Below are 27,423 nucleotides of genomic sequence, written 5' to 3' on the forward strand. Positions count from 1 at the left end.
GCAGGTGAATGTAAGGGCTCCGGGTATGGTGGGTGAAGTCTAGGGCTGGGTATGGTGGGTGAATGTAAGGGCTCCGGGTATGGTGGGTGAAGTCTAGGGCTGGGTATGGCGGGTGAATGTAAGGGCTCCGGGTATGGTGGGTGAAGTCTAGGGCGGGGTGTGGCAGGTGAATGGTACCACCATAGCTACAGTCAGGTCAGAGAATGGCATTGTATCTGTGTGGGAGTGACAGGCTTCTGTGGTTGCAAGTTACGTAGGGGCTGAGAGCAGCAGGGCTCATGTAGGGCCAGGGTATGGCGGGTGAATGTTAGGGCTCCAGGTATGGTGGTTGAATGTAAGGGCTCCAGGTTTGGTGGGTGAATGTTAGGGCTCCGGGTATGGCAGGTGAATGTTAGGGCTCCAGGTTTGGTGGGTGAATGTTCGGGCTCCAGGTATGGCAGGTGAATGTTAGGGCTCCAGGTTTGGTGGGTGATTGTTAGGGCTCAGGGTATTGCAGGTGAATTGTAGGGCCCAGTACATGACGGGTGAACGGTCATGGTGGTTGAATGGTAGGGCCAGGGTTTGGCGGGTGAATGTTAGGGCTCCGGGTACGGTGGGTGAAGTCTAGGGCTGGGTATGGTGGGTGAATGTAAGGGCTCCGGGTATGGTGGGTGAAGTCTAGGGCGGGGTTTGGCGGGTGAATGTAAGGGCTCCGGGTATAGTGGGTGAAGTCTAGGGCTGGGTATGGTGGGTGAATGTAAGGGTCCGGGTATGGTGGGTGAAGTCTAGGGCTCCGGGTATGGTGGGTGAAGTCTAGGACGGAGTATGGCAGGTGAATGTTAGGGCTCCGGGTATGGTGGGTGAAGTCTAGGGCGGGGTATGGTGGGTGAATCTTAGGGCTCCGGGTATGGTGATTGAATGTTAGGGCTCTGGGTATGGTGGGTGAAGTCTAGGGCTGGGAATGGCGGGTGAATGTAAGGGCTCCGGGTAGGGTGGGTGAAGTCTAGGGCTGGGTATAGCGGGTGAATGTAAGGGCTCTAGGTATGGTAGGTGAATGTTAGAGCTCTAGGTATGGTGGTTGAATGTTAGGGCTCCAGGTATGGTGGTTGATTTTTAGGGCTCCAGGTATGGCGGGTGAATGTAAGGGCTCCGGGTATGGTGGGTGAAGTCTAGGGCTGGGTATGGTGGGTGAATGTAAGGGCTCTAGGTATGGTGGGTAAATGTTAGGGCTCTAGGTATGGTGGTTGAATGTTAGGGCTCCAGGTATGGTGGTTGATTTTTAGGGCTCCAGGTATGGTGGTTGAATGTAAGGGCTCCAGGTATGGTGGGTGAATGTTAGGGCTCTAGGTATGGAGGGTGAATGTTAGGGCTCTAGGTATGGTGGTTGAATGTAAGAACTCCAGGTATGATGGGTGAATGTTAGGGCTCTAGGTATGGTGGTTGAATGTTAGAGCTCCAGGTTTGGCGGGTGAAGTCTAGGGCTGGGTATGGTGGGTGAATGTTAGAGCTCCAGGTTTGGCGGGTGAATGTTAGGGTTCCAGGTATGGTGGGTGATTTTTAGGGATCCAGGTATGGTGGGTGATTTTTAGGGCTCCAGGTTTGGCGGGTGAAAGTTAGGGTTCCAGGTTTGGTGGGTGAATGTTAGGGCTACAGGTATGGCGGGTGAATGTTCAGGCTCCAGGTTTGGTGGGTGAATGATAGGGCTCCAGGTTTGGTGGGTGATTGTTAGCACTCAGGGTATTGCAGGTGAATTGTAGGGCCCAGTACATGACGGGTGAACGGTCATGGTGGTTGAATGGTAGCGCCAGGGTTTGGCGGGTGAACGTTAGGGCTCCGGGTATGGTGGGTGAAGTCTAGGGCTGGGTATGGCGGGTGAATGTAAGGGCTCCGGGTAAGGTGGGTGAAGTCTAGGGTGGGGTATGGCAGGTGAATGGTACCACCACAGCCACAGTCAGGTCAGAGCATGGCATTGTATCTGGTGTGGGAGTGACAGGCTTCTGTGGTTGCAAGTTACTCAGAAGCTGGGACCAGCAGGGCTCATGTAGGGCCAGGGTATATTGGTTGAATGTTAGGGCTCCAGGTATGGTGGGTGAAGTCTAGGGCTGGGTATGGCAGGTGAATGGTACCGTCACAGTCAAGTCAGAGCATGGCATTGTCTCTGGTGTGGGAGTGATAGGCATCTGTGGTTGCAAGTTACTCTGAGGCTGAGACCAGCAGGGCTCATGTGGGGCCTGTTCTGAGAATCACAGGACACTAGGCATGGTTAAACTAAGGCCCCAGAAGTTACTCTCTTACTAGGGCCCAGACTTCTATGCTCAAAGGCTTCCTTGGGGCCTTTCTTTTGTGGAGGTGGTAACCACAGACCCTCACATACCGCTTGCCTTATAATGACTGGTGACCTCACCTGTCCCCCGCCGCGCGCCGGCCCACGCACAGAAGGGTGGCCTTGGTCTGTTCCTCGCCGTTTGTCAGCTCCTGCTGAATATCCCACTGACCAGCACCGCTGACCCTCACAGACATCACCTTCACTCCGGCCACCGCCTTCATCCTGGTGGGAACAGAAAAAAAACTGGTTTAGCCCCAAAACCATAAACTAGCAAGCATTGGCAAAGCCATAGGCATCACCTATCTAATGCTAGTGGAGATTTGTTGGCTTTGCAAATGGCTATCCTTACACAGTTGCTTAAAAATAATAAGAAAAAAACATATTTCAAAATACAGGAGGAAAACATCTCAAAACTGTACATTGAATTCAATGTTTTTAATCTTTATAAATGTCTTGGTTTATTTTTCAAATACTTTTCAACCGGGAAACGCCAAATTAAACTTAAAAGGAATCAGATATTGTCAGAAAATACATGGCAATGCTTGACGGGTATCTAATATACTTTCCAAAGGATTCAGCCATTTGATTTTCTGCAATAGCCCAGGAAACAGAGTGATGAACCTCCAGAAGTGTTGTGCTAAGGACACCTTCTCCCTCAGACATCAACAGAGTAAGCACAGCGGATCGCCCTTACCCCAGTTGTTGGAGGTGGCACGTTCTGGTTGACTGAGGCAAGACCCTAGCCAGGCAGAACTTACCACTCCCGTCAGGAGAGGGTGATTTCACTCACTGTATAACCTGTGCTCACCCTTGGGTAGCCTGGCACAGAGCAGTCAGGCTTATCACAGGGCAATGTGTAAAGCAATGGCACAGCTCTTTCACACAAAAATTACACTGAACCCCACAAAAGAGACTTCACACAAGGTGTATGTAAATCTGGGCATAAATCACATTTAAAATTATTATGCGCAGTACTATGCTCAGCTTTGTTAAACACCACAGACAGAATGCACATGTGCACAAAACAATGCATTCCCTCCCAGCGCCCTCATGTGGTGCCCAACGTTGTCAGTACGAGACCCGCCCTAGAGAGTACCCAGTTTGATAACACACAATTTCAGGGTGCCCCCCAGTTCACAACATTAGCAGCAATATGTACATGCCACGACTTGCAGCACTTAGAATTAGCTCCACGGCCTGGGCCGCAGCAGTAAAACTTGATGTCAACTGTAGGAGTCCTCTGGCAAACAATATCACGTACGGCCACACCAATGTGTTGTTTCATCAATTACCCGCACTCTCTCCTTACATTCACTGCGCCGCTACGCTGTGCCGCGGATATCAAGCGTCTCGCACAAACGTCCTCGCGTGCACCTCAGTCCTATCACTCTCATGCGATGCTCTGGTGTCCAGCCGGTGAATGTCACTGTGTTTGCAGACACCCTGGGCCCCAAACTGCTCTCTACTCGCAAACAAGTTCCTGTTACCCGTCCCCTCACAAGCTTGAGTTGAAAGCAACCTTCCCCCGCCAGGCAGCTCGCGGTCAAAGTCACACTTCAGACCCCGGAGACAAGGTTGGGGGAAGAATGATAGCTGATCAGGCAACAATTAACACATGGAGGCCTGGGCACGACTCAGGAGGTTTACTCAGAGGTAACAGAAAAAACACTGTAAAGCATGGGGAGGCAATCGCTGGGGCCACATGCTAGTCACAGAAGTGCCCAATACCCAAATAGTTACCAATTCGGCACCTCCCGGAAAGGAGGCACAACGTCGGGGGGTGATGACTTGAGACGCATCAGATGATTCTGATCCCACATGAAAAGTGATTAAATCCGTACCTCCCTGAAATGAGGCATAAGGTCTGGGGGATGGTGACTTGAGTCGCCCCAGACAATTTGATCGCTTACAAAAGGTTTCCAAAGCAGTGCTTTCCCAGAAAGAGGCACTAGTCTGGTGCACAATGACTTGAGTCACACCAGACAATTCCGGACAGTCACACAAAGGACTTCAATGCGTACCTCGCAGCAATGAGGCACAATGTCTGGTGCGCGATGACTTCAGTCGCACCAGACAATCCGGTCACACCAAAGATACAAGTTCAGTGGTGCTTCATGAGGTAGAATGCGGTACTGCCTTGGATACACCCCCACCTCCGAGGGTCGCAAGCAACGAATCGGGCACCATTCACAATGAGCATGCAGTCAAGTGCCGCAGAAGAGAAACACAATGCACTTGGCCAAAGCAGGCCACATGGGGTCCTGTGACCGGTGAACCCATTCACAACAACGTTTAAGCGTGCAGTGGCACCACGATGAGGGGCCACACTCCTTAAGTGCACTCAGTACTTTGAAGGCTCCACGCCAAGCAGTTCCAGTCTCCAGGCACAATACTTGTTTCACATGCGCACTGCTGCTACCAGGTGGAGTCCAGCAAATGATGTAGGTGCTGAGGAGGGCGCCTCTCTCCAGATGAGACAGGCAGATGGTTTAGCTTCCTCACAGGAGGTCGCTGATGTCCCCAAGACCTATAGGGAGGGGGAAGACAGCAAGTCCTTGGAGAGAAAACTTCAGAGTGCCACACAGCAGCAGGCACTCTGCCCAGGCCAGCCACGATGCAGGAAAGGTGCACAGATCCCTTCCCAGGGCAGTAAATACTCCTGTGTACAGCAGGTTTCTCTGACAGTGTGCACCATGTGGTCCAGCGATACCAGCCCCGTGTCCCTGCAAGCGTATCTCTAAGTTTCTGAACTGTGGTATTTGCAGTTATGCTGAAGTGTACCTTTGAAGTGGGGGGGTTCATAAGTTTTTCGTTTGAACTACAGGTGTCTCCCCTAAATTTCAGTCCTGTCTGCTATGTGGCCACAGGATGCAGATCTTTATCCTTAGTGCTGCCATGAACTGGCCCTGGGAGGCCAAGTGTCAAAACCTCTCCCTCCAATCTATCCCGCCCGGCCCCCAAACGGCAGAGGTCTGTCCTTACACTTGCCTAAGCTTTATAGCTGTCACTGGGGAATGCACAGATGTGCTTTTCCCCCACAAACAGTGGAATGAAGCTGAGTTAAAAGACACACAAAAGAGTGTTTAGAACATAGAAATGGCCACTTTCTAAAAGTGGCACTTCCCAAGAGAAGGGGTTTGCCATTGTGAATCCAACGATAGTAAACATCATGAGGCTGCTCCCCTGCAATCCACTGTTGCAGCTAGGATTAATTATAAACTTTCCTCCATGTTAACTCATGGGCAGAGCAGCTCTCATGGCAGTGAGGACACACATGGGCATTATGCACTCCCTGAGCACATGTGCCCTGGCACACGTTCAAGCCTGCCGGGGCAGGGTGGTCACAAGTTTAGGCTCACCACAGAGGTGCGAGTGCACCCATACAGGACTGCTGTAACAGGCTTAGTACATTTATGAAATGCCCGTGTGCAAGCGGGTACAGAAAGGCATGTTGTGCCAGACTCAGTATGCATGTGAAATCACTGGTGTGCATGTGGGCGCACACTGGCAGGGTATGCCAGGCTCTGTATGTACTAACCCACCATCGTGTGAGTGTGCACACACTGACCTGCTGTGCCAGACTCAGTATGCATGTGAAATCACTGGTGTGCATGTGGGCGCACACTGGCAAGGTATGCCAGGCTCTGTATGTATATGAAATCACTGGTGTGCATATGGGCGCACACTGGCAAGGCGGGCCAGGCTCTGTATACATGTGAAATCACTGGTTTGCATATGGGCGCACACTGGCAAGGTATGCCAGGCTCTGTATGTACTAACCCACCATCGTGTGAGTGTGCACACACTGACCTGCTGTGTCAGGCTCAGTATGCATGTGAAATCACTGGTGTGCATATGGGCGCACACTGGCAAGGCGGGCCAGGCTCTGTATACATGTGAAATCACTGGTGTGCATATGGGCGCACACTGGCAAGGTATGCCAGGCTCTGTATGTACTAACCCACCATCGTGTGAGTGTGCACACACTGACCTGCTGTGTCAGGCTCAGTATGCATGTGAAATCACTGGTGTGCATATGGGCGCACACTGGCAAGGCGGGCCAGGCTCTGTATACATGTGAAATCACTGGTGTGCATATGGGCGCACACTGGCAGGGTATGCCAGGCTCTTTATGTACTAATCTACCATCGTGTGAGTGTGCACACACTGACCTGCTATGTCAGGCTCAGTATGCATGTGAAATCACTGGTGTGCATATGGGCGCACACTGGCAAGGTGGGCCAGGCTCTGTATGTACTAACCCACCATTGTGTGAGTGTGCACACACTGACCTGCTATGTCAGGCTCAGTATGCATGTGAAATCACTGGTGTGCATATGGGCGCACACTGGCAAGGTGGGCCAGGCTCTGTATGTACTAACCCACCATCGTGTGAGTGTGCACACACTGACCTGCTGTGCCAGGCTCAGTATGCATGTGAAATCACTGGTGTGCATATGGGCGCACACTGGCAAGGCGGGCCAGGCTCTGTATACATGTGAAATCACTGGTGTGCATATGGGCGCACACTGGCAGGGTATGCCAGGCTCTGTATGTACTAACCCACCATCGTGTGAGTGTGCACACATTGGGCTGATGTGACAGGCTCAGTATGCATGTGAAATCACTGGTGTGCATATGGGCGCACACTGGCAAGACGGGCCAGGCTCTGTATGTACTAACCCACCATTGTGTGAGTGTGCACACATTGGGCTGATGTGACAGGCTCAGTATTTCTTAAGGCACCACAGTGCCAGTGCACACACACACAGACCCTCCACGCATGCTGTTAGCACCACTTCCTAGCTGGTCTAGGAAGGCCATGCACACTGACACCCTGTACATGCAGGTGGACAAGGCCCAGGGCCCTAAGCCCACAACCAGAGAACCAGCTAACCCTATAGGAAAGGCCAACTCCATAGGTAGGGAACCCATGTGGGAGTTCTTCCCAACCAAGGCACAGCACACCTTGATATACCTGCCCTGCCTCACCCCTACCACCTACTCAGCCCTCTAGGGGGCACTCTAGAGGAATCATAAGGCCTGATCAGGAATGGCCACTACATGGGAGATGCCACCCTGAGCGTAGGCACACAAGCGCCCCCACAGGCCTACACTGTCAGGCCTGGGACATGGTTGACAGGCTCTTCTAGGGGGTGGCACACTCAGCACAGCACCCTAGTGGGCAGGGCCGTCCCCGTCTCAGGTATGTGGCGTACCATTTTACAGGGGACTCCTGGGTACAGCACTGCAACCACGCACATCAGTGCCCCTACCTCAATAATCGCATCTGCTTTGACAAACCTTCCAGTCCCCTCTGCTTGCCCGAACTCCCGCTTGCACAAATTACACTCGTACGGAAAACCAGATCTGGTGTTCGAGCCTTCTCCTGCATCACTCCTAAAGCTTGGACGACCTGCTGCTACACATAGGAGCCTCCTCCCCACTTGTTGAATTCCACAAGGAACTGAAGATCTAGCTCTTGATGTAGTCCCAGGAGGCCCTAGATGTGCCCAAATTTACTCCTGCTCAGTGCCAGAATATCCTCTGGGGTGATATTGTGCTCTACAAATCTGCCTAACATAACAACTTCTGTAAGCTTAACTGGCCGATTCACAAAGGAAAACTTTTTGTTGGAAGGTGGATTATTATTATTAGATGTAAGTTTGCACCTACCACTAGCAATCATGCCACCAACGCAAAATAAGGTCCAGTCAAGATCTCAGTACATTAGCCCAGGCTTAACCCTTGGTGGCTGCAAGCAGGCAGACTTAACTCAGGAGACAAGTATGTATAGTATTTAAAAACACCAATACATCAGATAAGTAAGAAACATCACAAAATAAAAATTCAACACCAATTTATAAAAGTAGAAAATATATTTTTATCTTAAAAATTACACCAAAATGGCAAAAAATCAATATAGGGAATACAAGATATGAATGTTCATACATTTATCTCTTTCTAGTGCCTAAAAACTCATAGCACCAACTTGGGACATCTGGTCATGCTTGACCAGGACAAAGTCAAAGTTAGAGGTCAATTTTGATGGAGCCCTGGTCAGATTCACTAAACAGGAGGCTCCGGTCAAAATGTTACCTTAGGACTTAGAAACTTTTGAGGTGGATTTTCTCTCAACGTCGTGCAGTCCCCTCCAGCAGGAAGATTTTGTGCAACATTGTTGGATTGCTTCTTTCCCCAGTCAAATTATGGAAACCTGGAGCTCCGGCCTAAAATCCAGACTGGGTCGCATTTGAAGGTAGTCTGCTTGACTCTTGACTCCGGGTCGGTATACTTATCAAGCTTGGAGTGGCTCCATACCTCTCTAAACTTCTGGAACATCTTCATGAAGTTTCTGTTGAGGGTTCAAAGTGTCCAAAACATACATCCAAGGGCCTAGAAGCTCTGAGATGGCCCTTGGAAGTTTGGAACTACAATTCCCACAATGCACCTGTCCCAATCCTTAAAAGTCCTCTGGACCCACTCCGGGCTGGGGACTTCTTGAGGGAGACGGTACAAAGAAGCTCTGTTAACCTGTACCTTTCAGGAAGTCCACTCCTTAATCTTTTTGGAAGCAAAGCAAAGTCCTCAGGGCTGTAGTTCCTAGTGTGCAGCAGGAGCACTCCTTCAGAGAGCAATCCTTTGGGGGTACAGATGAGGGTTCTAGCAGGGCAGAACTCCTTCTCCTTGTAGTTTCAGGCAGCAGATCTGAGTTGCTAAGCAACTATCACATACGTATTCACTCATCAAGGTGGCAAGCAGGGGGCACCCTTGTCCACTGAGGTACAGGGTGCCACCCAAACGCTTGACAGCTTCCTCCAAAGTGTGGCATATTCTTGTCCCACAAAGCACTACACTTTAAAATTCAAGATGGAAGATTTCTCTCCAGGAGAAGTAAGACATGACTTAACCAACCTACTTCTAAGGCTCATTTCCATCAACAATCCCCCTCCAGACCTTTTGCAAATTCTGTTCCTGGGCCTGTCATCTGGCTGGGTGGGGTAGGCCTGGCTAGCATTCCTTACTATCCTGCTCTCTTTGAATCCCAGTTTGATTTACCCAGCCCCCTTTCTGGCCTGGTCTCTGCAGCTGCAGAGCTTCCCCCCCCCAGATAACCTCTGCTCTGTGCAGGACCCTTATCACCTCATCAGAGCAGCTTGGCTAAGCATACAGTGCCACATGATGCACAGTATCATACAGTGCCACGTGATGCACAGTAGCATACAGTGCCACGTGAAGCACAGCAGCATACAGTGCCACGTGATGCACAGTAGCATACAGTGCCACATTATGCACAGCAGCATACAGTGCCACGTGAAGCACAGCAGCATACAGTGCCACGTGATGCACAGTAGGATACAGTGCCACGTGATGCACAGTAGCATACAGTGCCACTTGATGCACAGTAGCATATAGTGCCACATGATGCACAGTAGCATACAGTGCCACGTGAAGCACAGCAGCATACAGTGCCATGTGGTGCACAGTAGCATACAGTGCCACGTGATGCACAGTAGCATACAGGGCCACGATGCACAGTAGCATACAGGGCCACGTGATGCACAGTAGCATACAGTGCCACGTGAAGCACAGCAGCATACAGTGCCACGTGACGCACAGCAGCATACAGTGCCACGTGTTGCACAGCAGCATACAGTGCCACGTGACGCACAGCAGCATACAGTGCCACATGACGCACAGCAGCATACAGTGCCACGTGACGCACAGCAGCATACAGTGCCACATGACGCACAGCATCATACAGTGCCACGTGACGCACAGCAGCATACAGTGCCTCATGACGCACAGCAGCATACAGGGCCACGTGACGCACAGCAGCATACAGGGCCACATGACGCACAGCAGCATACAGGGCCACATGACGCACAGTAGCATACAGGGCCACGTGACGCACAGTAGCATACAGTGCCACATGATGCACAGCAGCATACAGTGCCATGTCCATCTGGTACTGTAGATCAGTGGTGGCCCTTAATGAGCAGCAGGGATGAGGAGGGCACACATACACCCATTCAGCGCATGCACACACGAACATACATATATACACACACATGCTCCCAACTTTACCAACAAAAAACTACCTGGGCCGCAACTCAGGTGGTGGAGGGAAGCCCAGCTGGTTCCTGGAAGATTGAGACTGCTGCCTCCTCTCATTGGCTGATCTTTAGCCAATGAGAGGAGGTGGCAGTGCAATACTTGGCACAGAGTGGGATGGGCTCAACGAGACTTCTGACCCCACCCCACTCTGTGACGAGAGTCACTGATGGACAGCGCGCTCTGGGCACTTTAGGGCTTGAAACTGTAGCACCCATGTCTGAGTCTATCAGTGACCCACCCCCTTGTCGAAAGAGGGGGGACTCATACAAGACACTTCCTGGCTGAGGAGGTCACGCCCACCAGGCTGGTAATTCTTCAGCCCAGCGAATTTCAGCTCAGGCATCTAGGCACCTGGTATTTAGCAAACACAGAGCACATGGATGCCTGGCTGCCTGTCAAGCTGACCTTTGCTCATGGTTTCTTCATGTTTTGCAAGAAGGTGGCGCGCGGCCCCTCCACACTTAGTGTCAGGTCACAGCTGCTTTGGACCCTGTTGTGAAGCCTGTGCAGGGCCTGTGAATGCTTCATTACTGCCTCTTCACTGCATGTAAAAACCGAGCCTTTTAATATTTGTACACCTAATAAGGTTTTCAATGATAACCTGATTTTATATAACACTTCGCACAGATTTCTGCAGCCCCTAAGTACTATAACAGCTAATGCTGTTACCACGATCAATGAGTCTCGGTTTACCGCCCTCAGAGGGCGGGTGGGTGGTTGTTTGCTGCGCTGGTTTGGGTACTTTGGTTGGGGCTGCTCTTGGTGAGGGGCGGTGGGTCTCTGCCTTCCATGAACACAAAGAAGGGAGTTGTTGATCTGAGCATGAATAGAGATCTATTTTCATACCTGAAGGGGTAGAGGAGCACCTGATGTGCAGCAGATCTTCCAAAGTGATGCACCTGAGTCAAGGACTCTTCCCTCAATGCACAGTTTGTTCCCGCTTTCCAACAAAGAACACACCAAGGCTTTTATTCTCAGAACAGGAGAGCAACATCACTTCAGATCCTCAAGGTCTCCCCTGGTTGAAAACTGTGCTTAATCATTATTCGCCAACCAGTGAGCAAAAAATCTGCTTTACAAGTGGAACAGAAAGTTATGGTATCCGGAACCACCCTATATCGCCTTAAAAACCACCATGAATAGCTTCGATCAGCACTAGGGGCCAGATGTAGGAAGAAATGGGATTGCGACTCGCAATCCCATATACAGGATGGTGTCCCTGAATCGCAAGGGGGTCGCAAAGACCCACCTCATTAGTATTAATGAGGTGGGTCGCAATTTGCGACCCCCTTGCGATTCCCTGCACTCCCAGGGATGGTGACCTGCTGGAGACAGCAGACCTCCATGTCTGTGACTGCTTTGTTAATAATGCTGTTTGTTTTTTTTGGTATTGCAGCCAGTTTTCCTTAAAGGAAAACGAGCTGCAATACACTTGGGAAAATGAAACCATTTGGTTTAATTTTTTCAGAGGACCACTGCCTGCTGTGAAAAAATATTTTTAGAGCCATTCACAAAGGGGAAGGGGTGCCATGGGGACCCCTTCCCTTTTGCGAATGGGTTAGCACCCATTTCACATGGGTGCTAACTGCGAATTGGTTTGCGACTGCGTTCGTGGTCACAAAGCAATTCTGCATCGTGATACGAATCGCAAATAGGAAGGGGAGCACCCCTTCCTATTTGCGAGTCGCATTCTCATTTTGCGAGTCGGTAACCAAGTTACCGACTCGCAAAATTGGAATGTGCATCGCGATGCACGTTTTGCATGGCGCAGATTGCAAATTTCGTAGTTTGCACCATGCAAAACGTTTCCTACATCTGGCCCTAGGTCCTAGCTAGTGGGGAAAAAATAAAGGGCCATATGCATGGCCAAGACACGAAGTGCAACGCAGCAAGTCACCTTGCTGCGCTACGCTGCGTGACAGGGAAAGGGCAGGAATGTGCTGCATGTTCCCCTGCGCTGGCGCCTAATGTGATGGTTGTTTGTGTGCAGAAAAGGGGCACCTTCCGGCGCAAAATGAATCCAGAGAGGAGTATTGCTCTTCCTCCTGTGCTGCAGAATGCTCCTCAACGGAGTAACCAAGAAAGGATGAAGGGAGAATTTTGCACCTGGTCTGGATTCTGTCTTGGATGTACAATAGCACTCTAACCCCAACCCCATCTCCAGCGAGTCCCCGGTGCAGAATCCAGTAATACTCTGGTATTGGTCAATGCCTGAACGAAAGCACCATCCTGGGTGAGTCTGAGCCTCGCACACAAACACAGCTTAACGCAGGGGGGTTTGCTAGCACTCTGGGTGGTGTCACTGCTCTCCGAATTTCCAAAAATAAATGCATAAAATAGGTGGTATAGTGCAAAACACGTAGGATAGCCACTATTTTATTACTTTGGCTGCACAGGTTAGACTCTGATTGGCTGCCATTATCATAAATATATCTCGTTTTTTTTGGTTGGAGGGCTCTGCAAATATGCCTTTTAGTCCTTCATTTGTTTCCATGTACTTAGAGTGTAACTCCTTAACAACCTTAGCATTCTAGATTTATCGCCGCCTCTACGCTGCACGATCAGCCTTCTAGTTGCTTCTTTGTTGCAGGAGGTGATGGCTTCAATCTGGAGGAAGGACATTGGCAATTTTCAGAAGGTTAGAGGTCCTCTGGGGTTTTGTAGTCTGACGGATGTCTAGTCGCCCCCTCAGCGGCTATTGCAGAGTCCTGGTTGCAACAGGCAGGGTTTGGCACCTTTTATTTAGGTGCAGCAGGGCTTCAGTTCTCGAGCCTTCATTCTTCTTTGTCGCTAGACTTCTTGTGTCTGTCAAATCTGATCTGCAGTTCTAGGAGTGTCCACTAAATACTTTATCAAGGGGGCGTTTAGGGGTGTACATGGTAGTGACAAATGTGTCATCTACCTTAGGGTGGCTACCTCACATGCAACACCTTAGGGGTGGTGCAACCTGGGGGTGACCACACCTCCTGTCCTTTTTGTGTTTTCCCACTGTTGCTGCCACCAAAAGTGGGGGTTTGCAATGGGGCGGCCACCTGCTGCTAGCAGCAAGTCTGGTGGTTGTGCTTCAAGGACGACAAGCCCTTTGAAGCTAGCAGGCAGGGCTGTGCACATTCCTGGGGTAGGAGGTGTAACACCTCTGCCCAGGAAGGGCTTTGTTTTCTGGACCCAGAGAGCAGAGGCTCTCACTGTAGGGTTCCAGAATCTTGTGTGGTGGCAGGCAGATTGTGACCGGCTAGCAACCATGCCACGGTTAGTTAGCTTTTCCTCTAAGATGGCCCCTGGGTACATTTTGCAATAAATACAATACGGGTACCAGTTTGGATTTATCATTCTGAGTTGTTTGATACCATGTAGCTGAGAAACTTATACTGACCAGTGTCCAGCACATGCATTTAAAATGGCTGCTCTGCTCACTCACTATTTCCCAGGTCTGGCAAGGACACAGTAGGGGCGTATTGCGCACGCATCTATTCCCACACATAGGTGGTCATTATGAACATTCATGCTGGCGGTCAAAACACTGACCGCCAGCAACCCCGGAACCCTGCCGGCCACATAAAGAACCTTTCTGTGGGCCGGCGGGCGGAAACATTGTTTCCGACCGCCGGCTCACAGAAAGGCCAGGTCAGGACATTGACGGCAGCTGCACCCGTTGCTCAGATCCCATGTGCGATGGGGCACTGCACCAGGGCCCCAGCACTGCCCATGCAAAGTGCATGGGCAGTGCAGGGGCCCCCAGGGGTGCCCCGGGGCACCCCCTCCACCAACCTTTCCTTGGCGGGATAACCCGCCAGGGAAAGGCTGGTGGATATGGAAACATTATCTGAAGGGTAGCGCAGCTACCCTGTCGGATAGTGTTTCCACTCACCGCCAGGCTGCCTGACAGCGGAAGCCTGGTGGTGAGTGAGCGCTGCCGATGGAGGCCCTCAACCGGTTCATTATGCGGCGGGTTGTCCCGCTATGCCAGCTGGCAATTTCAGCCATCAATGCCGGCATGGTGGGACAACCTGCCATGTTCATAATGACCACCATACTGTATAGTGCACCTTGCCTTAGGGCTGAAAGGCCTGCCAGAGGGGTGCGTTACCTATAGTGCATGCAGTGTGTAGTGGACAGGTCACAAAGTCTGTGTGCCATGTCGAGTTTACCCTGAGTTTGACACAATCTGTACTGCTGTCGTCAGGGGCCTACTCTTAGTACCTTATGCCCTGGGTACCAAAGAACAATTTACAAGGGACTTATAGTGGAAGCTAAATGTGTTGCCAATTGCATCAATATTTTTGCAATTTTAGGAAGAGAATACTGGTACTGGGTGCCTACTTAGCAGGATCACAGAGCACTCCAGTCCAAGTTGCATCCAGAAACCCGGAAAAAAGTGGGGGTACTGCAACAGGGTGCAAGTTTCCTACACTAGGGAGTTATAGTTTTAACTCTTTCTGCTAAATAACATTAAAAGCTATACCAGGAGTGGTGTCCAAGGTAGTTGGCATTCTAGAAGTTTCAATTTGTTTAAGGACTCGTAAGGTTCTAGCACGTTATTGGTTATGTTATGTTATGTTGATTTGTGTAGTTCACTAATCAACCAAGAGGGTATCCAGGCGCTTGGGCAGCTGTGCTGTTTTGTGGTCCACAAAGGAACTCAAAAAGTAAGGAAGAGGTTCTGATGAGTTGAGGGAGGTTGTTCCATGTCTTAGGTGCAATGTAGGAGAATGAGCAACCTCCAGTTTGGATTTTGCGGATGCAGGGAATGTGTGAGAGTGAGGCAGAGCGTAGGTTTCTGGTGGGTTGGTGAAAGTGTGTGCAGCTGTTCAGGTATTCTAGTCCTGCGTTGTGTAGGGCTTTGTATGTGTGTGCTGAGTTTGCATTGGCTGCGCTGCTGAATGAGGAGCCAGTGGAGCTTCCTGAAGTGCGGAGTGATGTCAGTGCAGCGTGGGAAGTGGAGTATGAGTCTTGTAACCTTGTTCTGGATGATCTGGAGTCTGTGTAGGAGTTGTTTGGAGATTCCGGCATAGAGTGTTGCCGTAGTCCAGTCTGCTGGTTATGAGTGACTGTGGGATGGTCTGTCTGGTGTTGTGAGGAAACCATTTGAAGATCTTTCGCAGCATGCATAGGATTTGGAAGCAGGAGATGCTCACCGAGTTGACTTGAGCCATAATATTGGGCTTGTCAGTCAGGATGATCCAAAGATTTCTTGCTTGGTCTGTCTGTGTGGATGTTGGTCCCACCTCTGACGGCCACCAGGTGCAGTCCCCTGGGGAGGTCTTGTTGCTGAAGACCAGTGCTTCTGTCTTCTCAGAGTTGAGCTGCAGGCAGTTGGTTTGCATCCAGTCTACTGCCATGGTCATGTGGTTGGTGAAGTTGGTTCTTACAGTGTTTTTTTGTCCATCAGGGAGGGGATGATTTGGGTGTTATCAGCATAGATGATAGTTATGCTTGTGACTGGATAATGTTGAACAGTGGTGTCATGTATTTGTTTAAAAGAGTGGGGCTGAGAGACAATCCTTGTGGAGCACCGCAAATCAATTTCCTGGTCTCTGATGTGAAGGGTGGCAGCCTGACCATTTGGGTTCTTCCCATGGAGAAGGAATAGATCCATTTGAGATGAGATCCTTGTATGCCAATCTCGTGGAGTCTTCTGATGAGGGTGTTATGGGAGGCAGTGTTGAAGGTCGCAGAGAGGTCAAGCAGGATGCTCGGTCCAGGATGATTTAAATGTCAATGGCGGCTGCAATGAGTGCAGTTTCAGTTCTGTGGTTCTCTCAGAATCCTGATTGAGTGTTGTCTAGCACATAGTGAAGTTTTAGGTGGTTTGTGAGTTGCATGTTGATGGCCTTCCCCGCCACTTTGGCTGGATAAGGGGAGCAGAGAGATTGCTCGCAAGTTGCTCGGGTCAGCTGTGGGCTTCTTAGTACTCAATACTATACTATGCTATATGAACTTATATAGCACACGGCAACCCAAAGGCATCCCAGCGCTGAAAAGACGACCCTACTTGAGGAGCGTTAAAGGGAGTTAATTGTCTAATAGCCACATTTTCAGTAGTGTTTGGAATGAAAGTTCATTGTCTGTTGTCCACAGTGCCAAAGGCAGGGAGTTAAAAAGCTTGGGGGCATTGAATCCAAAAGATCTGCCTCCACTTCTAGATCTTTGGATACAAGGGGCCAATACCCTGAAGTCATTAGAAGAGCAGAGGGACCTCTTTGGGGTGTATAGAGATATGGATGACCAAACAATAAGGGGTCCCTGTCCCTTGAGTGCTCTATACACAATACATTGTATTTTGAATTTGATTCTCTGGGATACAGGTAGACAGTGAAGATTTCTGAGCCCTTGCTTCTCTGGCGTGGGTCTCGATATTTGCAATAGAATAAGTGCTGCTGCACTTTGTACAACTTGTAGCTTGTTGATGACAGCTTTGGGTGCTCCGAGGACAAGTGAGTCCAGGGAAGAGACGACCAGTGCCTGAACCACTAGTCTTCTGCATGCTGCAAGGAGTACTGGAGGGATTTTCTGGAGCATTCTGAGAATTGCAAAGCAGCAGGCCAAGAGTTTGGTGGCCGGAGTCTCCTTTGAGAGAGTTTGATCCAACCATACATGAAGACTTTTTCTAGAGGTTTTAGGGGTGAGGGACAGACATAAGCCGTCCGGCCAGCCACGGGACCGTGAGGGAGAACCACTGTTCCTCAGTATCAACTCAGTTTTGTTACCGTTCAGCTTCAAACAGGATATCTCCATCCACCTGGCGACAGCCTTCATATAAGGCCGAAGGGCGGGCATGGATGGATCTTGTTCAGGGGTGAAGGAGACCACCAATTGGGTATCATCCGCATATGAAATTATGGAGATTCCAAATGGTTTAGCAATGTCCGCAAGAGGCTGCATGCACAGATGAGAAGCTTAATGAAGAGCCCTGTGGCACACCACAATGGAGATGAAAGATGTCTGAGGAAGAGGACTTATCCAACACCTGGAAGGATCTATTGAAAATCATGTCTTGTTTTTATGCAAGTTTCTATACATCAGGGAAAGTGACAAACGTGATGGAGGTGATAATGATGTGAGTCAGGGTGGTGCTGATTGGTGATGTTCCTAGGTAGTAGATGTAGGGGGTCATGGGTCCGTTGGAGCCCCTCAGTGCATGGTCAGCATGATTGTCACTATGTCGTTTCTGGTGAGGATTGTCCATTCGGTCAGGTGGCCGTCTTGGTTGGTAGTGGGTAGGTTAGGAACGAGTTCTCTATGGTTGGGTTGGTGTGTCAAGTTGCTGTAGATGTTTGATATTTTGCTGTGGAAGAAGTTGGATAGGTTGTGGCAGAGTTGTTGGGAAGTAGCAATGTTGATGACAGAGGCTGAGGGGAGGTGAAATCCTTGACAATCAATAGGATCTCCTTGCAGCTGTTTGTGCTTCCTTCAATGAGGTCCACTAGTGCTTTTTTCTTGGCGTCTCTTATTTGCTGCTGATGGCATCTGAGTGCAGCCTTGTATGTAGTTCTGTCCGTGGTGTCGTGGCTGGCTCGCCATTTCCTTTCTAGCCGTTTACAGTGTTGTTTGGTGTCTCCGAAGTTGTCTGTGTACCAGCTGGCCTGCTTCTGTGACCCTCTATGTTTGTTGGATTTGATAGGTGCGAGAGAGTCCGCACAGTTTTTGAGCCAGTCGTTGAGGTTGTTGATGTCCTTGTTGAGGTTGTCTTTGGGGCATGGATCTGTTTAAAGATGAGCTTTAGTCCATCCTGTTCCTTCTTCTGGTTCTCGGTGTCAAAACCCCCTAGGTAACTGCCATTGTAGTTATTTTGTGCAACAGAAGGTTTATGTGATGACTCATAAAAGATAACTCAAGTGCTATTTAACACCCAACATATAAGGTAAGTAGCTAATGCGCAAATGAGACACTTGTACAACACATTGTGGACAGCTAATGCAAACATTTCTTATGCCCATTTAGTTCTCACCCTGTAAGAAAGATGAGCAGCTATACAAATGTGCCAGAGAGATAAAATCTGAGACAAACAGTGTCCCAAACAAAGAGTGCTCCTAACAAAAAGTGCCCCAAGCAAAGAGTGCATTGAATAGCAGATCTTTCCTTCCAGTGTGAGGATGTAAAGAATAAATGGTGCAATGAGCTGGATTTGGCTTACATGAGGGCTTCACACAACCAATTCTTTGGGGAGCTCTTTGCGATCCACACCCACTGCTCTGAACTTCTTCAGAGGTCTCAAGACAAACACCGTATATTGGGACAAAAAGGTACAGTGTCCAAACCTAATAAGGTAAAACCATACTTTGTAATACATGTTTTATGTCAAGCATAGGCCGGGGTGAGGGGTAGATGAGATCAAGGCTGAGCTCTGCTGTGAATAATACAAGCTGATAACATTCCTGATCTCAATCTAAAGGTGATGACTCTGCTGTTTCGCAGCAAGTCCTGAACAGGAAGGTCCTGCAGTAACAGGGAGCACACCCCTGATGGGAAGGCGCTTTCTCAACCTCTCATACGTCCTCCCCTGCTGCTAAGATTGTGACACAGCTGTAATTAAGGACAACTGCGTCTGGACCTTGGCACAGAAGATGCTTCAGCCACCACAGGGTGCGGCACATTGTGATGGGTTCTGCGTCCCCCTGGGGTACTTCCAAGTCTGTAATGAAGCAGGTCGCTAGTAAGTCATTTTAACAAGCGGCGCCATGTGGTGCTTCACTCTACAGGCTTCCAAACGCCTGCGTCACAGCAAGGAGTCAATAAACTAGAAACACGTAACACAGATGAGACATCAAGTAACAGCAAGACTTAGAGTAAAAAGTGGGATCGTGCTGCGGCGGCTTCATCGGAATGTCCCAAAGAAGATCTCAAACCTTATTCCAAAAACAATTTTTAAACAGTCAAGATACAGGTCTATTTAAAACATGCAGACTCTTCGAAGTTCAAGAAGTGAATATTATACCTCCTGCTTTGTATGTGTCTGGTATTTCTATTGGGTAAACTCAGCTGAAAGGCGGTAGTCTGTGATGAGGTCAAAGGTAAAGATACTGTCAACGAGTGCTGTGAGGGGTGACTGGGTTAGGACAGCAGAAGTGGACTCTTATTTATTCATGGTGTAGTTTTATTTAAGAGATGTGCTCACCTCTTCTATAAATTGGATAAGGGTTGGAACAGCCTTGAAGGACACAGGTGTTTCAGACCCTCGTTGCATAGATGCAGCAGGAGCTTTTTTTTTTATTCTTTTGTACTTGTCTCCTGTCTCATGGTGCCCTAGTGGGAGCTGCGCCAAGAGCCATTGGACATTGTGTGATTGTCAGACAGTGAGGCAGGGATGCTGGTGACAATGGCTTGTAGATGATACAACGGGTTTCGAAGATAGTGTTGAATGGCAAGGTGTGCCAATGGAGGTACATCACGGTGGGGGTGATGTGGTTATGTTTCTTCAGACCATTGATGAGGCATGATGCAGCTTGTAGCTTGCACTTCAAGAAGGCCAGTGTCGAGTGTAGACCTATGTACGGCAATAGATTCCCAACATGCAGAGAAGAAGGTATGAGGGCCTAAATAGCAGGTCTGCAGTCACTTTCTTGGAGAAATGGCTTAACTTTCTATAGTAGGGAAGGTAGTCCCAGGTCGTCTTGGTTTTCCTGGCAATGCATTTTTTCAGGGTGAGGTCAGTGTGCAGGATTAATCGAAGTAGCTTGGCTTTAGGTAAAAGGTGCAGTTCAAACCTATCCAGGTTCTTATTGTTCAGTCAGGTTTGGACTAGTTGCTGCTTCTTGTTCTAGACCAACAGTACAATTTCTGTCTTGGTTTGGTTGAGATTCAAGTAGATTCTGGACATCCAGGTCTGGAGCAGGTGTAGGGAGTGTTTGAGGTGTTGAATGTCTGATGCGCAGGAGACTTTCATATAGAGTTGTGTGTTGTTAGCATATTTGTAAATTGTGGTGTTATCAGTGAGTAGAGCCCCATAGAGTAGGAATATATGTACAGGCTGAATGTGACTGGGGAGAGAATGGAACCGTGGAGGAATCCGCACGTGACGAGGATCTTTTGGGATCTGGAGGTACACATGAGAGTAAAATGGTGTTGACTAGGTGGGTAAGAGGAGAACCAGTGCTGCCCTTTCGAGACTTTAGGGTGTAGACGTGAGCAAATCAATTATGTCAATTTTGGCTGCAAGGTCCATCCATACTGTGACAAAGTAGCCGCTTTCTAGCATGGTTACCCCCACTTTTGGCCTGTTTGTGAGTGTGTCACTGTGTTTTTACTTTCTCACCGGGATCCTGCTAGCCAGGACCCCAGTGCTCATAGTTTGTGGCCTATGTGTCTGTTGTCATAGTGCTCAACTGTGTCACTGAAGTTCTGCTAACCAGAACTCCAGTGTTTATGCTCTCTCCACTTCCAAATTAGTTACTATAGTTTAGTGACTTCATATTCCAATTCCAATTGGCACACTGCCCCCCCCCCATAAGTTCCTAGTATATGGTACCTAGGTACCCAGGGCATTGTGGTTCCAGGACATTCTTATGGGCTACAGCATTTCTTTTACCACCCATAAGGAGCTCAGACAAACCTTTCTTCAGGACTACCACTGCAGCCTGCGTGAAATAGTGCACACACTATTTCACAGTGATTTTCACTGCACTTAAATAACAATTGTCACCTATATGTCTAACCTTCATTTACTGAAGGCTAGGTGCAAAGTTACTAAGTGTGAGGGTACCCTTGCATGAGCAAAGATGCCCCCATACTGTCCATGGCAAATTCCCCAGACTTTGTGAGTGCGGGGACACCATTACACACGTGCACTGCATATAGGTCAATACCTATATGTAGCTTCAAAATGGTAACTCCGAATATGGCCATGTAAGGTGTCTAAGATCATGGAATTGTGTTGACTTGGCTTCAGAGCCTCTGGAAGTGCTTTGAAGGGCACAGATGGTGCTCTCCTTGCATAAGCCAGTCTACACTGGTTCAGGGACCCCTATTCCCAGCTCTGGCATGATACTGGACAAAGGAAAGGGGAGTGACCACTCCCCTGTCCATTACCACCCCAGGGGTGGTGCCCAGGGCTCTTCCAGTGTGTCCCTGGCTTTAGCCATCTTGGATGTGGGGACACTCTGGAGACCTCTGAGTGGCCAGTGCCAGCTGGGGGCGTCAGAGAGCCCTCCTGATAGGTGTTTTCCTGGGTAGGTAGCCAATCCCCATCTCAGGGCTATATACGGTCTCTCCTCTGGGTGTTTCCTCAGATTCAGCTTGCAAGACTCCTCCAGGTATCCTCTGCATCCTCTGCTTCAGCTTCTGACTGTCGGATCAACCACAGACTGTTCCAGGAACCTCTGTAACTGCAACAAAGTATCAAGGACAACTCCTGTGACCTGCAACTTCAGCTCCAGACAGCATTTGCAACAGTTTCCAAGGTGTGCATGCTCTGAGGACTTCCTGTCTTCACCCTGCACCAGAAGAACCAAAGGAATCTTCCGTGGAGTGACGGAGTCACTTCCCTGCTCCTGCAGGCACCTTCCAAGACGACAACCGGTTCTCTGGGATTCCTCTCCTGACGAGCATGCTCCCTGGAACATAGGTGGTGGACCAACATGACCCAGACTGTCCTAAGGTCCAGCTATCCAAATTTGGAGGAGGTAAATTTGTGACAGTACCCCTGTGCGCCGCGTCATCTCTATCTCCGTGGGCTTCTGCGCACTTCTTCCAAGAATCCTTTGTGCACACTATAGCCCAGGTCCCAAGCACTCCATTCTGTGACGCACAACTCGCTGAGTTGTTCTCCGGTGATGTGGGCCCTCCTTTTGTTGTGCTGCACCAACCTCAATTTGCATCTTCCTTGTCTCCATGTCCTGGGACCCCGTGGGTGCTGCCTGGTCATCTGTTGGATCTCTCCAATGTTGGGAAACTCCTCTGACTCCTCAGTCCGAGTTGAGGCCCCCAGGTCCCTCCTGGGTCAAGACAGCGCCATATCTGATGCACACCGTGACTTTGCTTGAACAAAGGCTTGTTGGACGAATTCAGCAACGCAAACAGTCTGCATCCAAATTCTCGACGTGGGACATCTCCTGCACCATGCAGGAACCCGCAACCATCTTCTTTGGTGCTCTTCTGCAGACGTCTTCTAAACAGAGAATCCTCTTTTGCACCCTCTTCTAGTTTTGCAGGGGCTCCTGTCCTTCCTGTAATCTTCTGCGACTTCTGGACTTTGTCACCTCTTTTCACAGGTCTTCAGAACCAGGACTACATCATTTGTTGCTTGCAGTCATGCTTGATTTCTTGCATTAACTGTTACCACGACTTGTAGTGTGTCCTGAAGAAACTTGCAGTACTTTACTCCTACTTTCCTGGGCTCTGGGGTGGGGCATTTTACTTACCTTTGGTGTTTTCTTACACTCCCAGAGCCTCTCTACACACTACACTTGCCTAGGGGGTAATCAGTGATTCTCATTCCACTATATGGTTTGTGTTGCCCCTAGGCCTATTGCATTCTATTGTATGTTCTACCTTTTGCACTATTCTATGACTATTTACTTACCTGATTTGGTCCCTAGTGTATATATTGTGTATAATACTTACCTCTAGAAGTTGTATTACCTCTAAGATATTTTTGGCCTGGTGTCACTAAAATAAACTACCTTTATTTTTGGTAACACGGAGTATTGTCTTTACTTGTAAGTACTGTGTAACTATAAGTGGTATTGCAGGAGCTTTGCATGTCTCCTAGTTCAGCCTAAGCTGCTCTGCTACAGCTACCTCTATGAGCCTAAGCTGCTAGAACACTACTAATCTACTAATAAGGGATAACTGGACCTGGCACAAGGTGTAAGTACCTAGGGTACCCACTACAAACCAGGCCAGGCTCCTACGCATTCGCAGAGGGAAGGGCCATATTTATCGAAGGTCAGGAGTCTCATCTGTGATTTCTTAGGGTAAGTTTCTGAGCACTGTAGCCTGGTCTGAAGCCAGACTGGAACTCGTGTGGTGGATTGTTGATGTGGTTCTGGAGGTGTCTGTAAATTGCTTTTCCAATGATATTTCTGATGAATAATAGGTGAGTGATGGGCTTGTGCTTTCTGAGGTCATCGGGGTCCAATGTATACAGGGATACGGCTGTGCCTGTGGGGTAGGAAATGTAACATTTATGATGCTAAAAGAGAGCAGGTTCTGTGCGGAAATCAGAGCCTGGAGGTATCACGAACACGTGTTGAAGGACACAGGAGTTTGGGTCGAACCCTGAATACAGATTCCGAATAAACAAAAAATCATGAGTACTTTATGGCAGATCATGAGTACTTTGTGGCAGATCATGAGTACTTTAAGGCAGATCATGAGTACTTTATGGCAGATCACGAGTACTTTAAGGCAGATCACGAGTACTTTAAGGCAGATCACGAGTACTTTATGTCAGATCACGAGTACTTTAAAGCAGATCATGAGTACTTTATGGCAGATCACGAGTACTTTAAGGCAGATCACGAGTACTTTAAAGCAGATCATGAGTACTTTATGGCAGATCACGAGTACTTTAAGGCAGACTTTAAAATCCAAAACCACGAGCATGTGAAGGAGAAAGGCGATGTGGGAAGTCAGTTGTTGGTTTTACAAACAGCACTTACTGACTGTGTAATTGCAGGGTAAGTTAAATCCAACTTTGGGTTGTGGCACTGATTACACACTGTCTCTGCATGTCTTGAAGGCAGCATGCCGCTTGGGCTGTGTGTAATTACACCAGAAGTTTATCTGCATGGGGTAATTTGTTGGTAATGGTCTGCAGTGATAGTTGTAATTATCAGATTACCCAAACACTTCTGAGCCATCTAACAAAGAGCGCCAGCTGATGATGCCGGAACTTCAGCTCCAGATTATGTCTGCCAAAGGCTGGGCTGCCTGTAACTGGCACTTGTGCTACTGTAATCAGTGTTTTTGTTACACTCTCCTGATTGGACACCTGAGCCTCCACTGCCACACTTGGCTCCTGAAGGCAAGGACACTGTGTTTGCATGTGACCGAGGAAGGGATTAAGGGCCAGATGTAGGTAGGTATGAAATTGCGACTTGCAATTTGCGAGTCACAGCGACTCGCAAATGGCAACTCGCAATACGAGATGCAGAAAGGTGTCTCAGACACCTTCTGCGACTCGCTATGGGGTCGCAAAGACCCACCTCATGAATATTTATGAGGTGGGTCGCAGTTTGCAACCCCATAGCGAGTCTGGGCACTCACAAGGATGGTGGCCTGCTGGAGACAGCAGACCACCATGTCCGTGACTGCTTTTCAATAAAGCAGTTTTTTTTTTCTCTTTGCAGCCCGTTTTCCTTAAAGGAAAACGAGCTGCAAAAAGAAAAATACTGAAACCATTTGGGTTCGGTTTTTTCAGAGTAGGGAGTGGTCCATAGGACCACTGCCTGCTCTGAAAAAATATTTATTTCTGCATTCACAAAGGATGCAAATGAGTTACCATCCACTTCAAGTGGATGGTAACTGAGAGTTGGTTTGCGTCTGCATTCGTGGTCCCAAAGCAACACTGCATGGCGATGCGGCCGCAAATAGGAAGGGAACACCCCTTCCTATTTGCGAGTCACAGCCTCAAATTGCCAGTCGGTACCGACTCGCAATTTGAGGTTGTGCATCGCGTTTGGCCTTTTGCGCCTTGCAAACTGCATTTTTTGCAGTTTGCGAGGCGCAAAAAGGCTTGTTACATCTGGCCCTAAGAAAGGAGCTGGAGAGAAAAAAACATCTCTCAAAGTCAGAATTTGGTACTGAGTGCAGAATGATACTGTGAGCAGGGAAACAAACCATCAAACATCAGCGACAGGTGGCCCCGCCCCTTCCGAGTTTGGCCCCGCCCCCTACACATATGACCTGGAAGTCTAAGTGAAAGAAGTGACCAGCCAGGAAATTATTTATATAGGAGCAGGGCCTTAATCCCACTCTTTCTGAGTTAAGAACCACATGATGTTGCCCCCGCACTGGAGGCAGCAATTGGCAAGCGCCACCAAAGTCCACTCCCAAGCAGCAGCAAGTAAGAAGGCTAGGCAAGCAACTGGTTCCTCATCTCTGCCTCTTCCTAACTACATCCATCCCAAAGTTACCCTCGGCCTCAAGTTCATGGTGCAGGAGGAGACATCAGCATTTGCACAAAAAACATGCTTTACTGGTGATGTGCGACACCGCAATGCGGGTGGTGATGTCCCTCTGGTAAAGTAAAGAGAAAATGTAAAAAGAGTTTATTTAACGTATTTAAAATACTTCAATGTTAATGAATATCTATCTATCTATATATATATCTATATATCTATATATCTATATATACATATATATAACTAAGTACATATATATATATATATATATATATACAGGGAGTGCAGAATTATTAGGCAAATGAGTATTTTGACCACATCATCCTCTTTATGCATGTTGTCTTACTCCAAGCTGTATAGGCTCGAAAGCCTACTACCAATTAAGCATATTAGGTGATGTGCATCTCTGTAATGAGAAGGGGTGTGGTCTAATGACATCAACACCCTATATCAGGTGTGCATAATTATTAGGCAACTTAACAAAAAACAAATATATATCCATTTCAATTATTTATTATTACCAGTGAAACCAATATAACATCTCAACATTCACAAATATACATTTCTGACATTCAAAAACAAAACAAACACAAATCAGTGACCAATATAGCCACCTTTCTTTGCAAGGACACTCAAAAGCCTGCCATCCATGGATTCTGTCAGTGTTTTGATCTGTTCACCATCAACATTGCGTGCAGCAGCAACCACAGCCTCCCAGACACTGTTCAGAGAGGTGTACTGTTTTCCCTCCTTGTAAATCTCACATTTGATGATGGACCACAGGTTCTCAATGGGGTTCAGATCAGGTGAACAAGGAGGCCATGTCATTAGATTTCCTTCTTTTATACCCTTTCTTGCCAGCCACGCTGTGGAGTACTTGGACGCGTGTGATGGAGCATTGTCCTGCATGAAAATCATGTTTTTCTTGAAGGATGCAGACTTCTTCCTGTACCACTGCTTGAAGAAGGTGTCTTCCAGGAACTGGCAGTAGGACTGGGAGTTGAGCTTGACTCCATCCTCAACCCGAAAAGGCCCCACAAGCTCATCTTTGATGATACCAGCCCAAACCAGTACTCCACCTCCACCTTGCTGGCGTCTGAGTCGGACTGGAGCTCTCTGCCCTTTACCAATCCAGCCACGGGCCCATCCATCTGGCCCATCAAGACTCACTCTCATTTCATCAGTCCATAAAACCTTAGAAAAATCAGTCTTGAGATATTTCTTGGCCCAGTCTTGACGTTTCAGCTTGTGTGTCTTGTTCAGTGGTGGTCGTCTTTCAGCCTTTCTTACCTTGGCCATGTCTCTGAGTATTGCACACCTTGTGCTTTTGGGCACTCCAGTGATGTTGCAGCTCTGAAATATGGCCAAACTGGTGGCAAGTGGCATCGTGGCAGCTGCACGCTTGACTTTTCTCAGTTCATGGGCAGTTATTTTGCGCCTTGGTTTTTCCACATGCTTCTTGCGACCCTGTTGACTATTTTGAATGAAACGCTTGATTGTTCGATGATCACGCTTCAGAAGCTTTGCAATTTTAAGAGTGCTGCATCCCTCTGCAAGATATCTCACTATTTTTGACTTTTCTGAGCCTGTCAAGTCCTTCTTTTGACCCATTTTGCCAAAGGAAAGGAAGTTGCCTAATAATTATGCACACCTGATATAGGGTGTTGATGTCATTAGACCACACCCCTTCTCATTACAGAGATGCACATCACCTAATATGCTTAATTGGTAGTAGGCTTTCGAGCCTATACAGCTTGGAGTAAGACAACATGCATAAAGAGGATGATGTGGTCAAAATACTCATTTGCCTAATAATTCTGCACTCCCTGTATATATATATCCAAGAAAGAAGTGACTCAAACAAATGATCTCACTAAAGAACAGAAATCTATTTCCACTCCAACGTTTCGGCTTCCGCCTTCCTCAGGTAGTAAACGA

At 48.6% G+C, this 27,423-nt stretch overlaps 1 protein-coding gene across 1 annotated transcript in view; it reads right to left on the reverse strand.

Moving 5' to 3' along the window:
- The window catches only part of TMEM132B (transmembrane protein 132B), an 816,836-nt gene that overhangs the window by 343,563 nt on the left and 445,850 nt on the right, over window positions 1-27,423 (reverse strand). The window contains exon 4 of the mRNA XM_069215373.1: window positions 2,384-2,527. Coding sequence (XP_069071474.1) covers window positions 2,384-2,527 — 144 coding nt within the window. The remainder of the gene's footprint in view (window positions 1-2,383; window positions 2,528-27,423) is intronic.

The sequence above is a fragment of the Pleurodeles waltl genome, chromosome 11, assembly GCF_031143425.1.
Source record: "Pleurodeles waltl isolate 20211129_DDA chromosome 11, aPleWal1.hap1.20221129, whole genome shotgun sequence".
NCBI lineage: Eukaryota > Metazoa > Chordata > Amphibia > Caudata > Salamandridae > Pleurodeles > Pleurodeles waltl.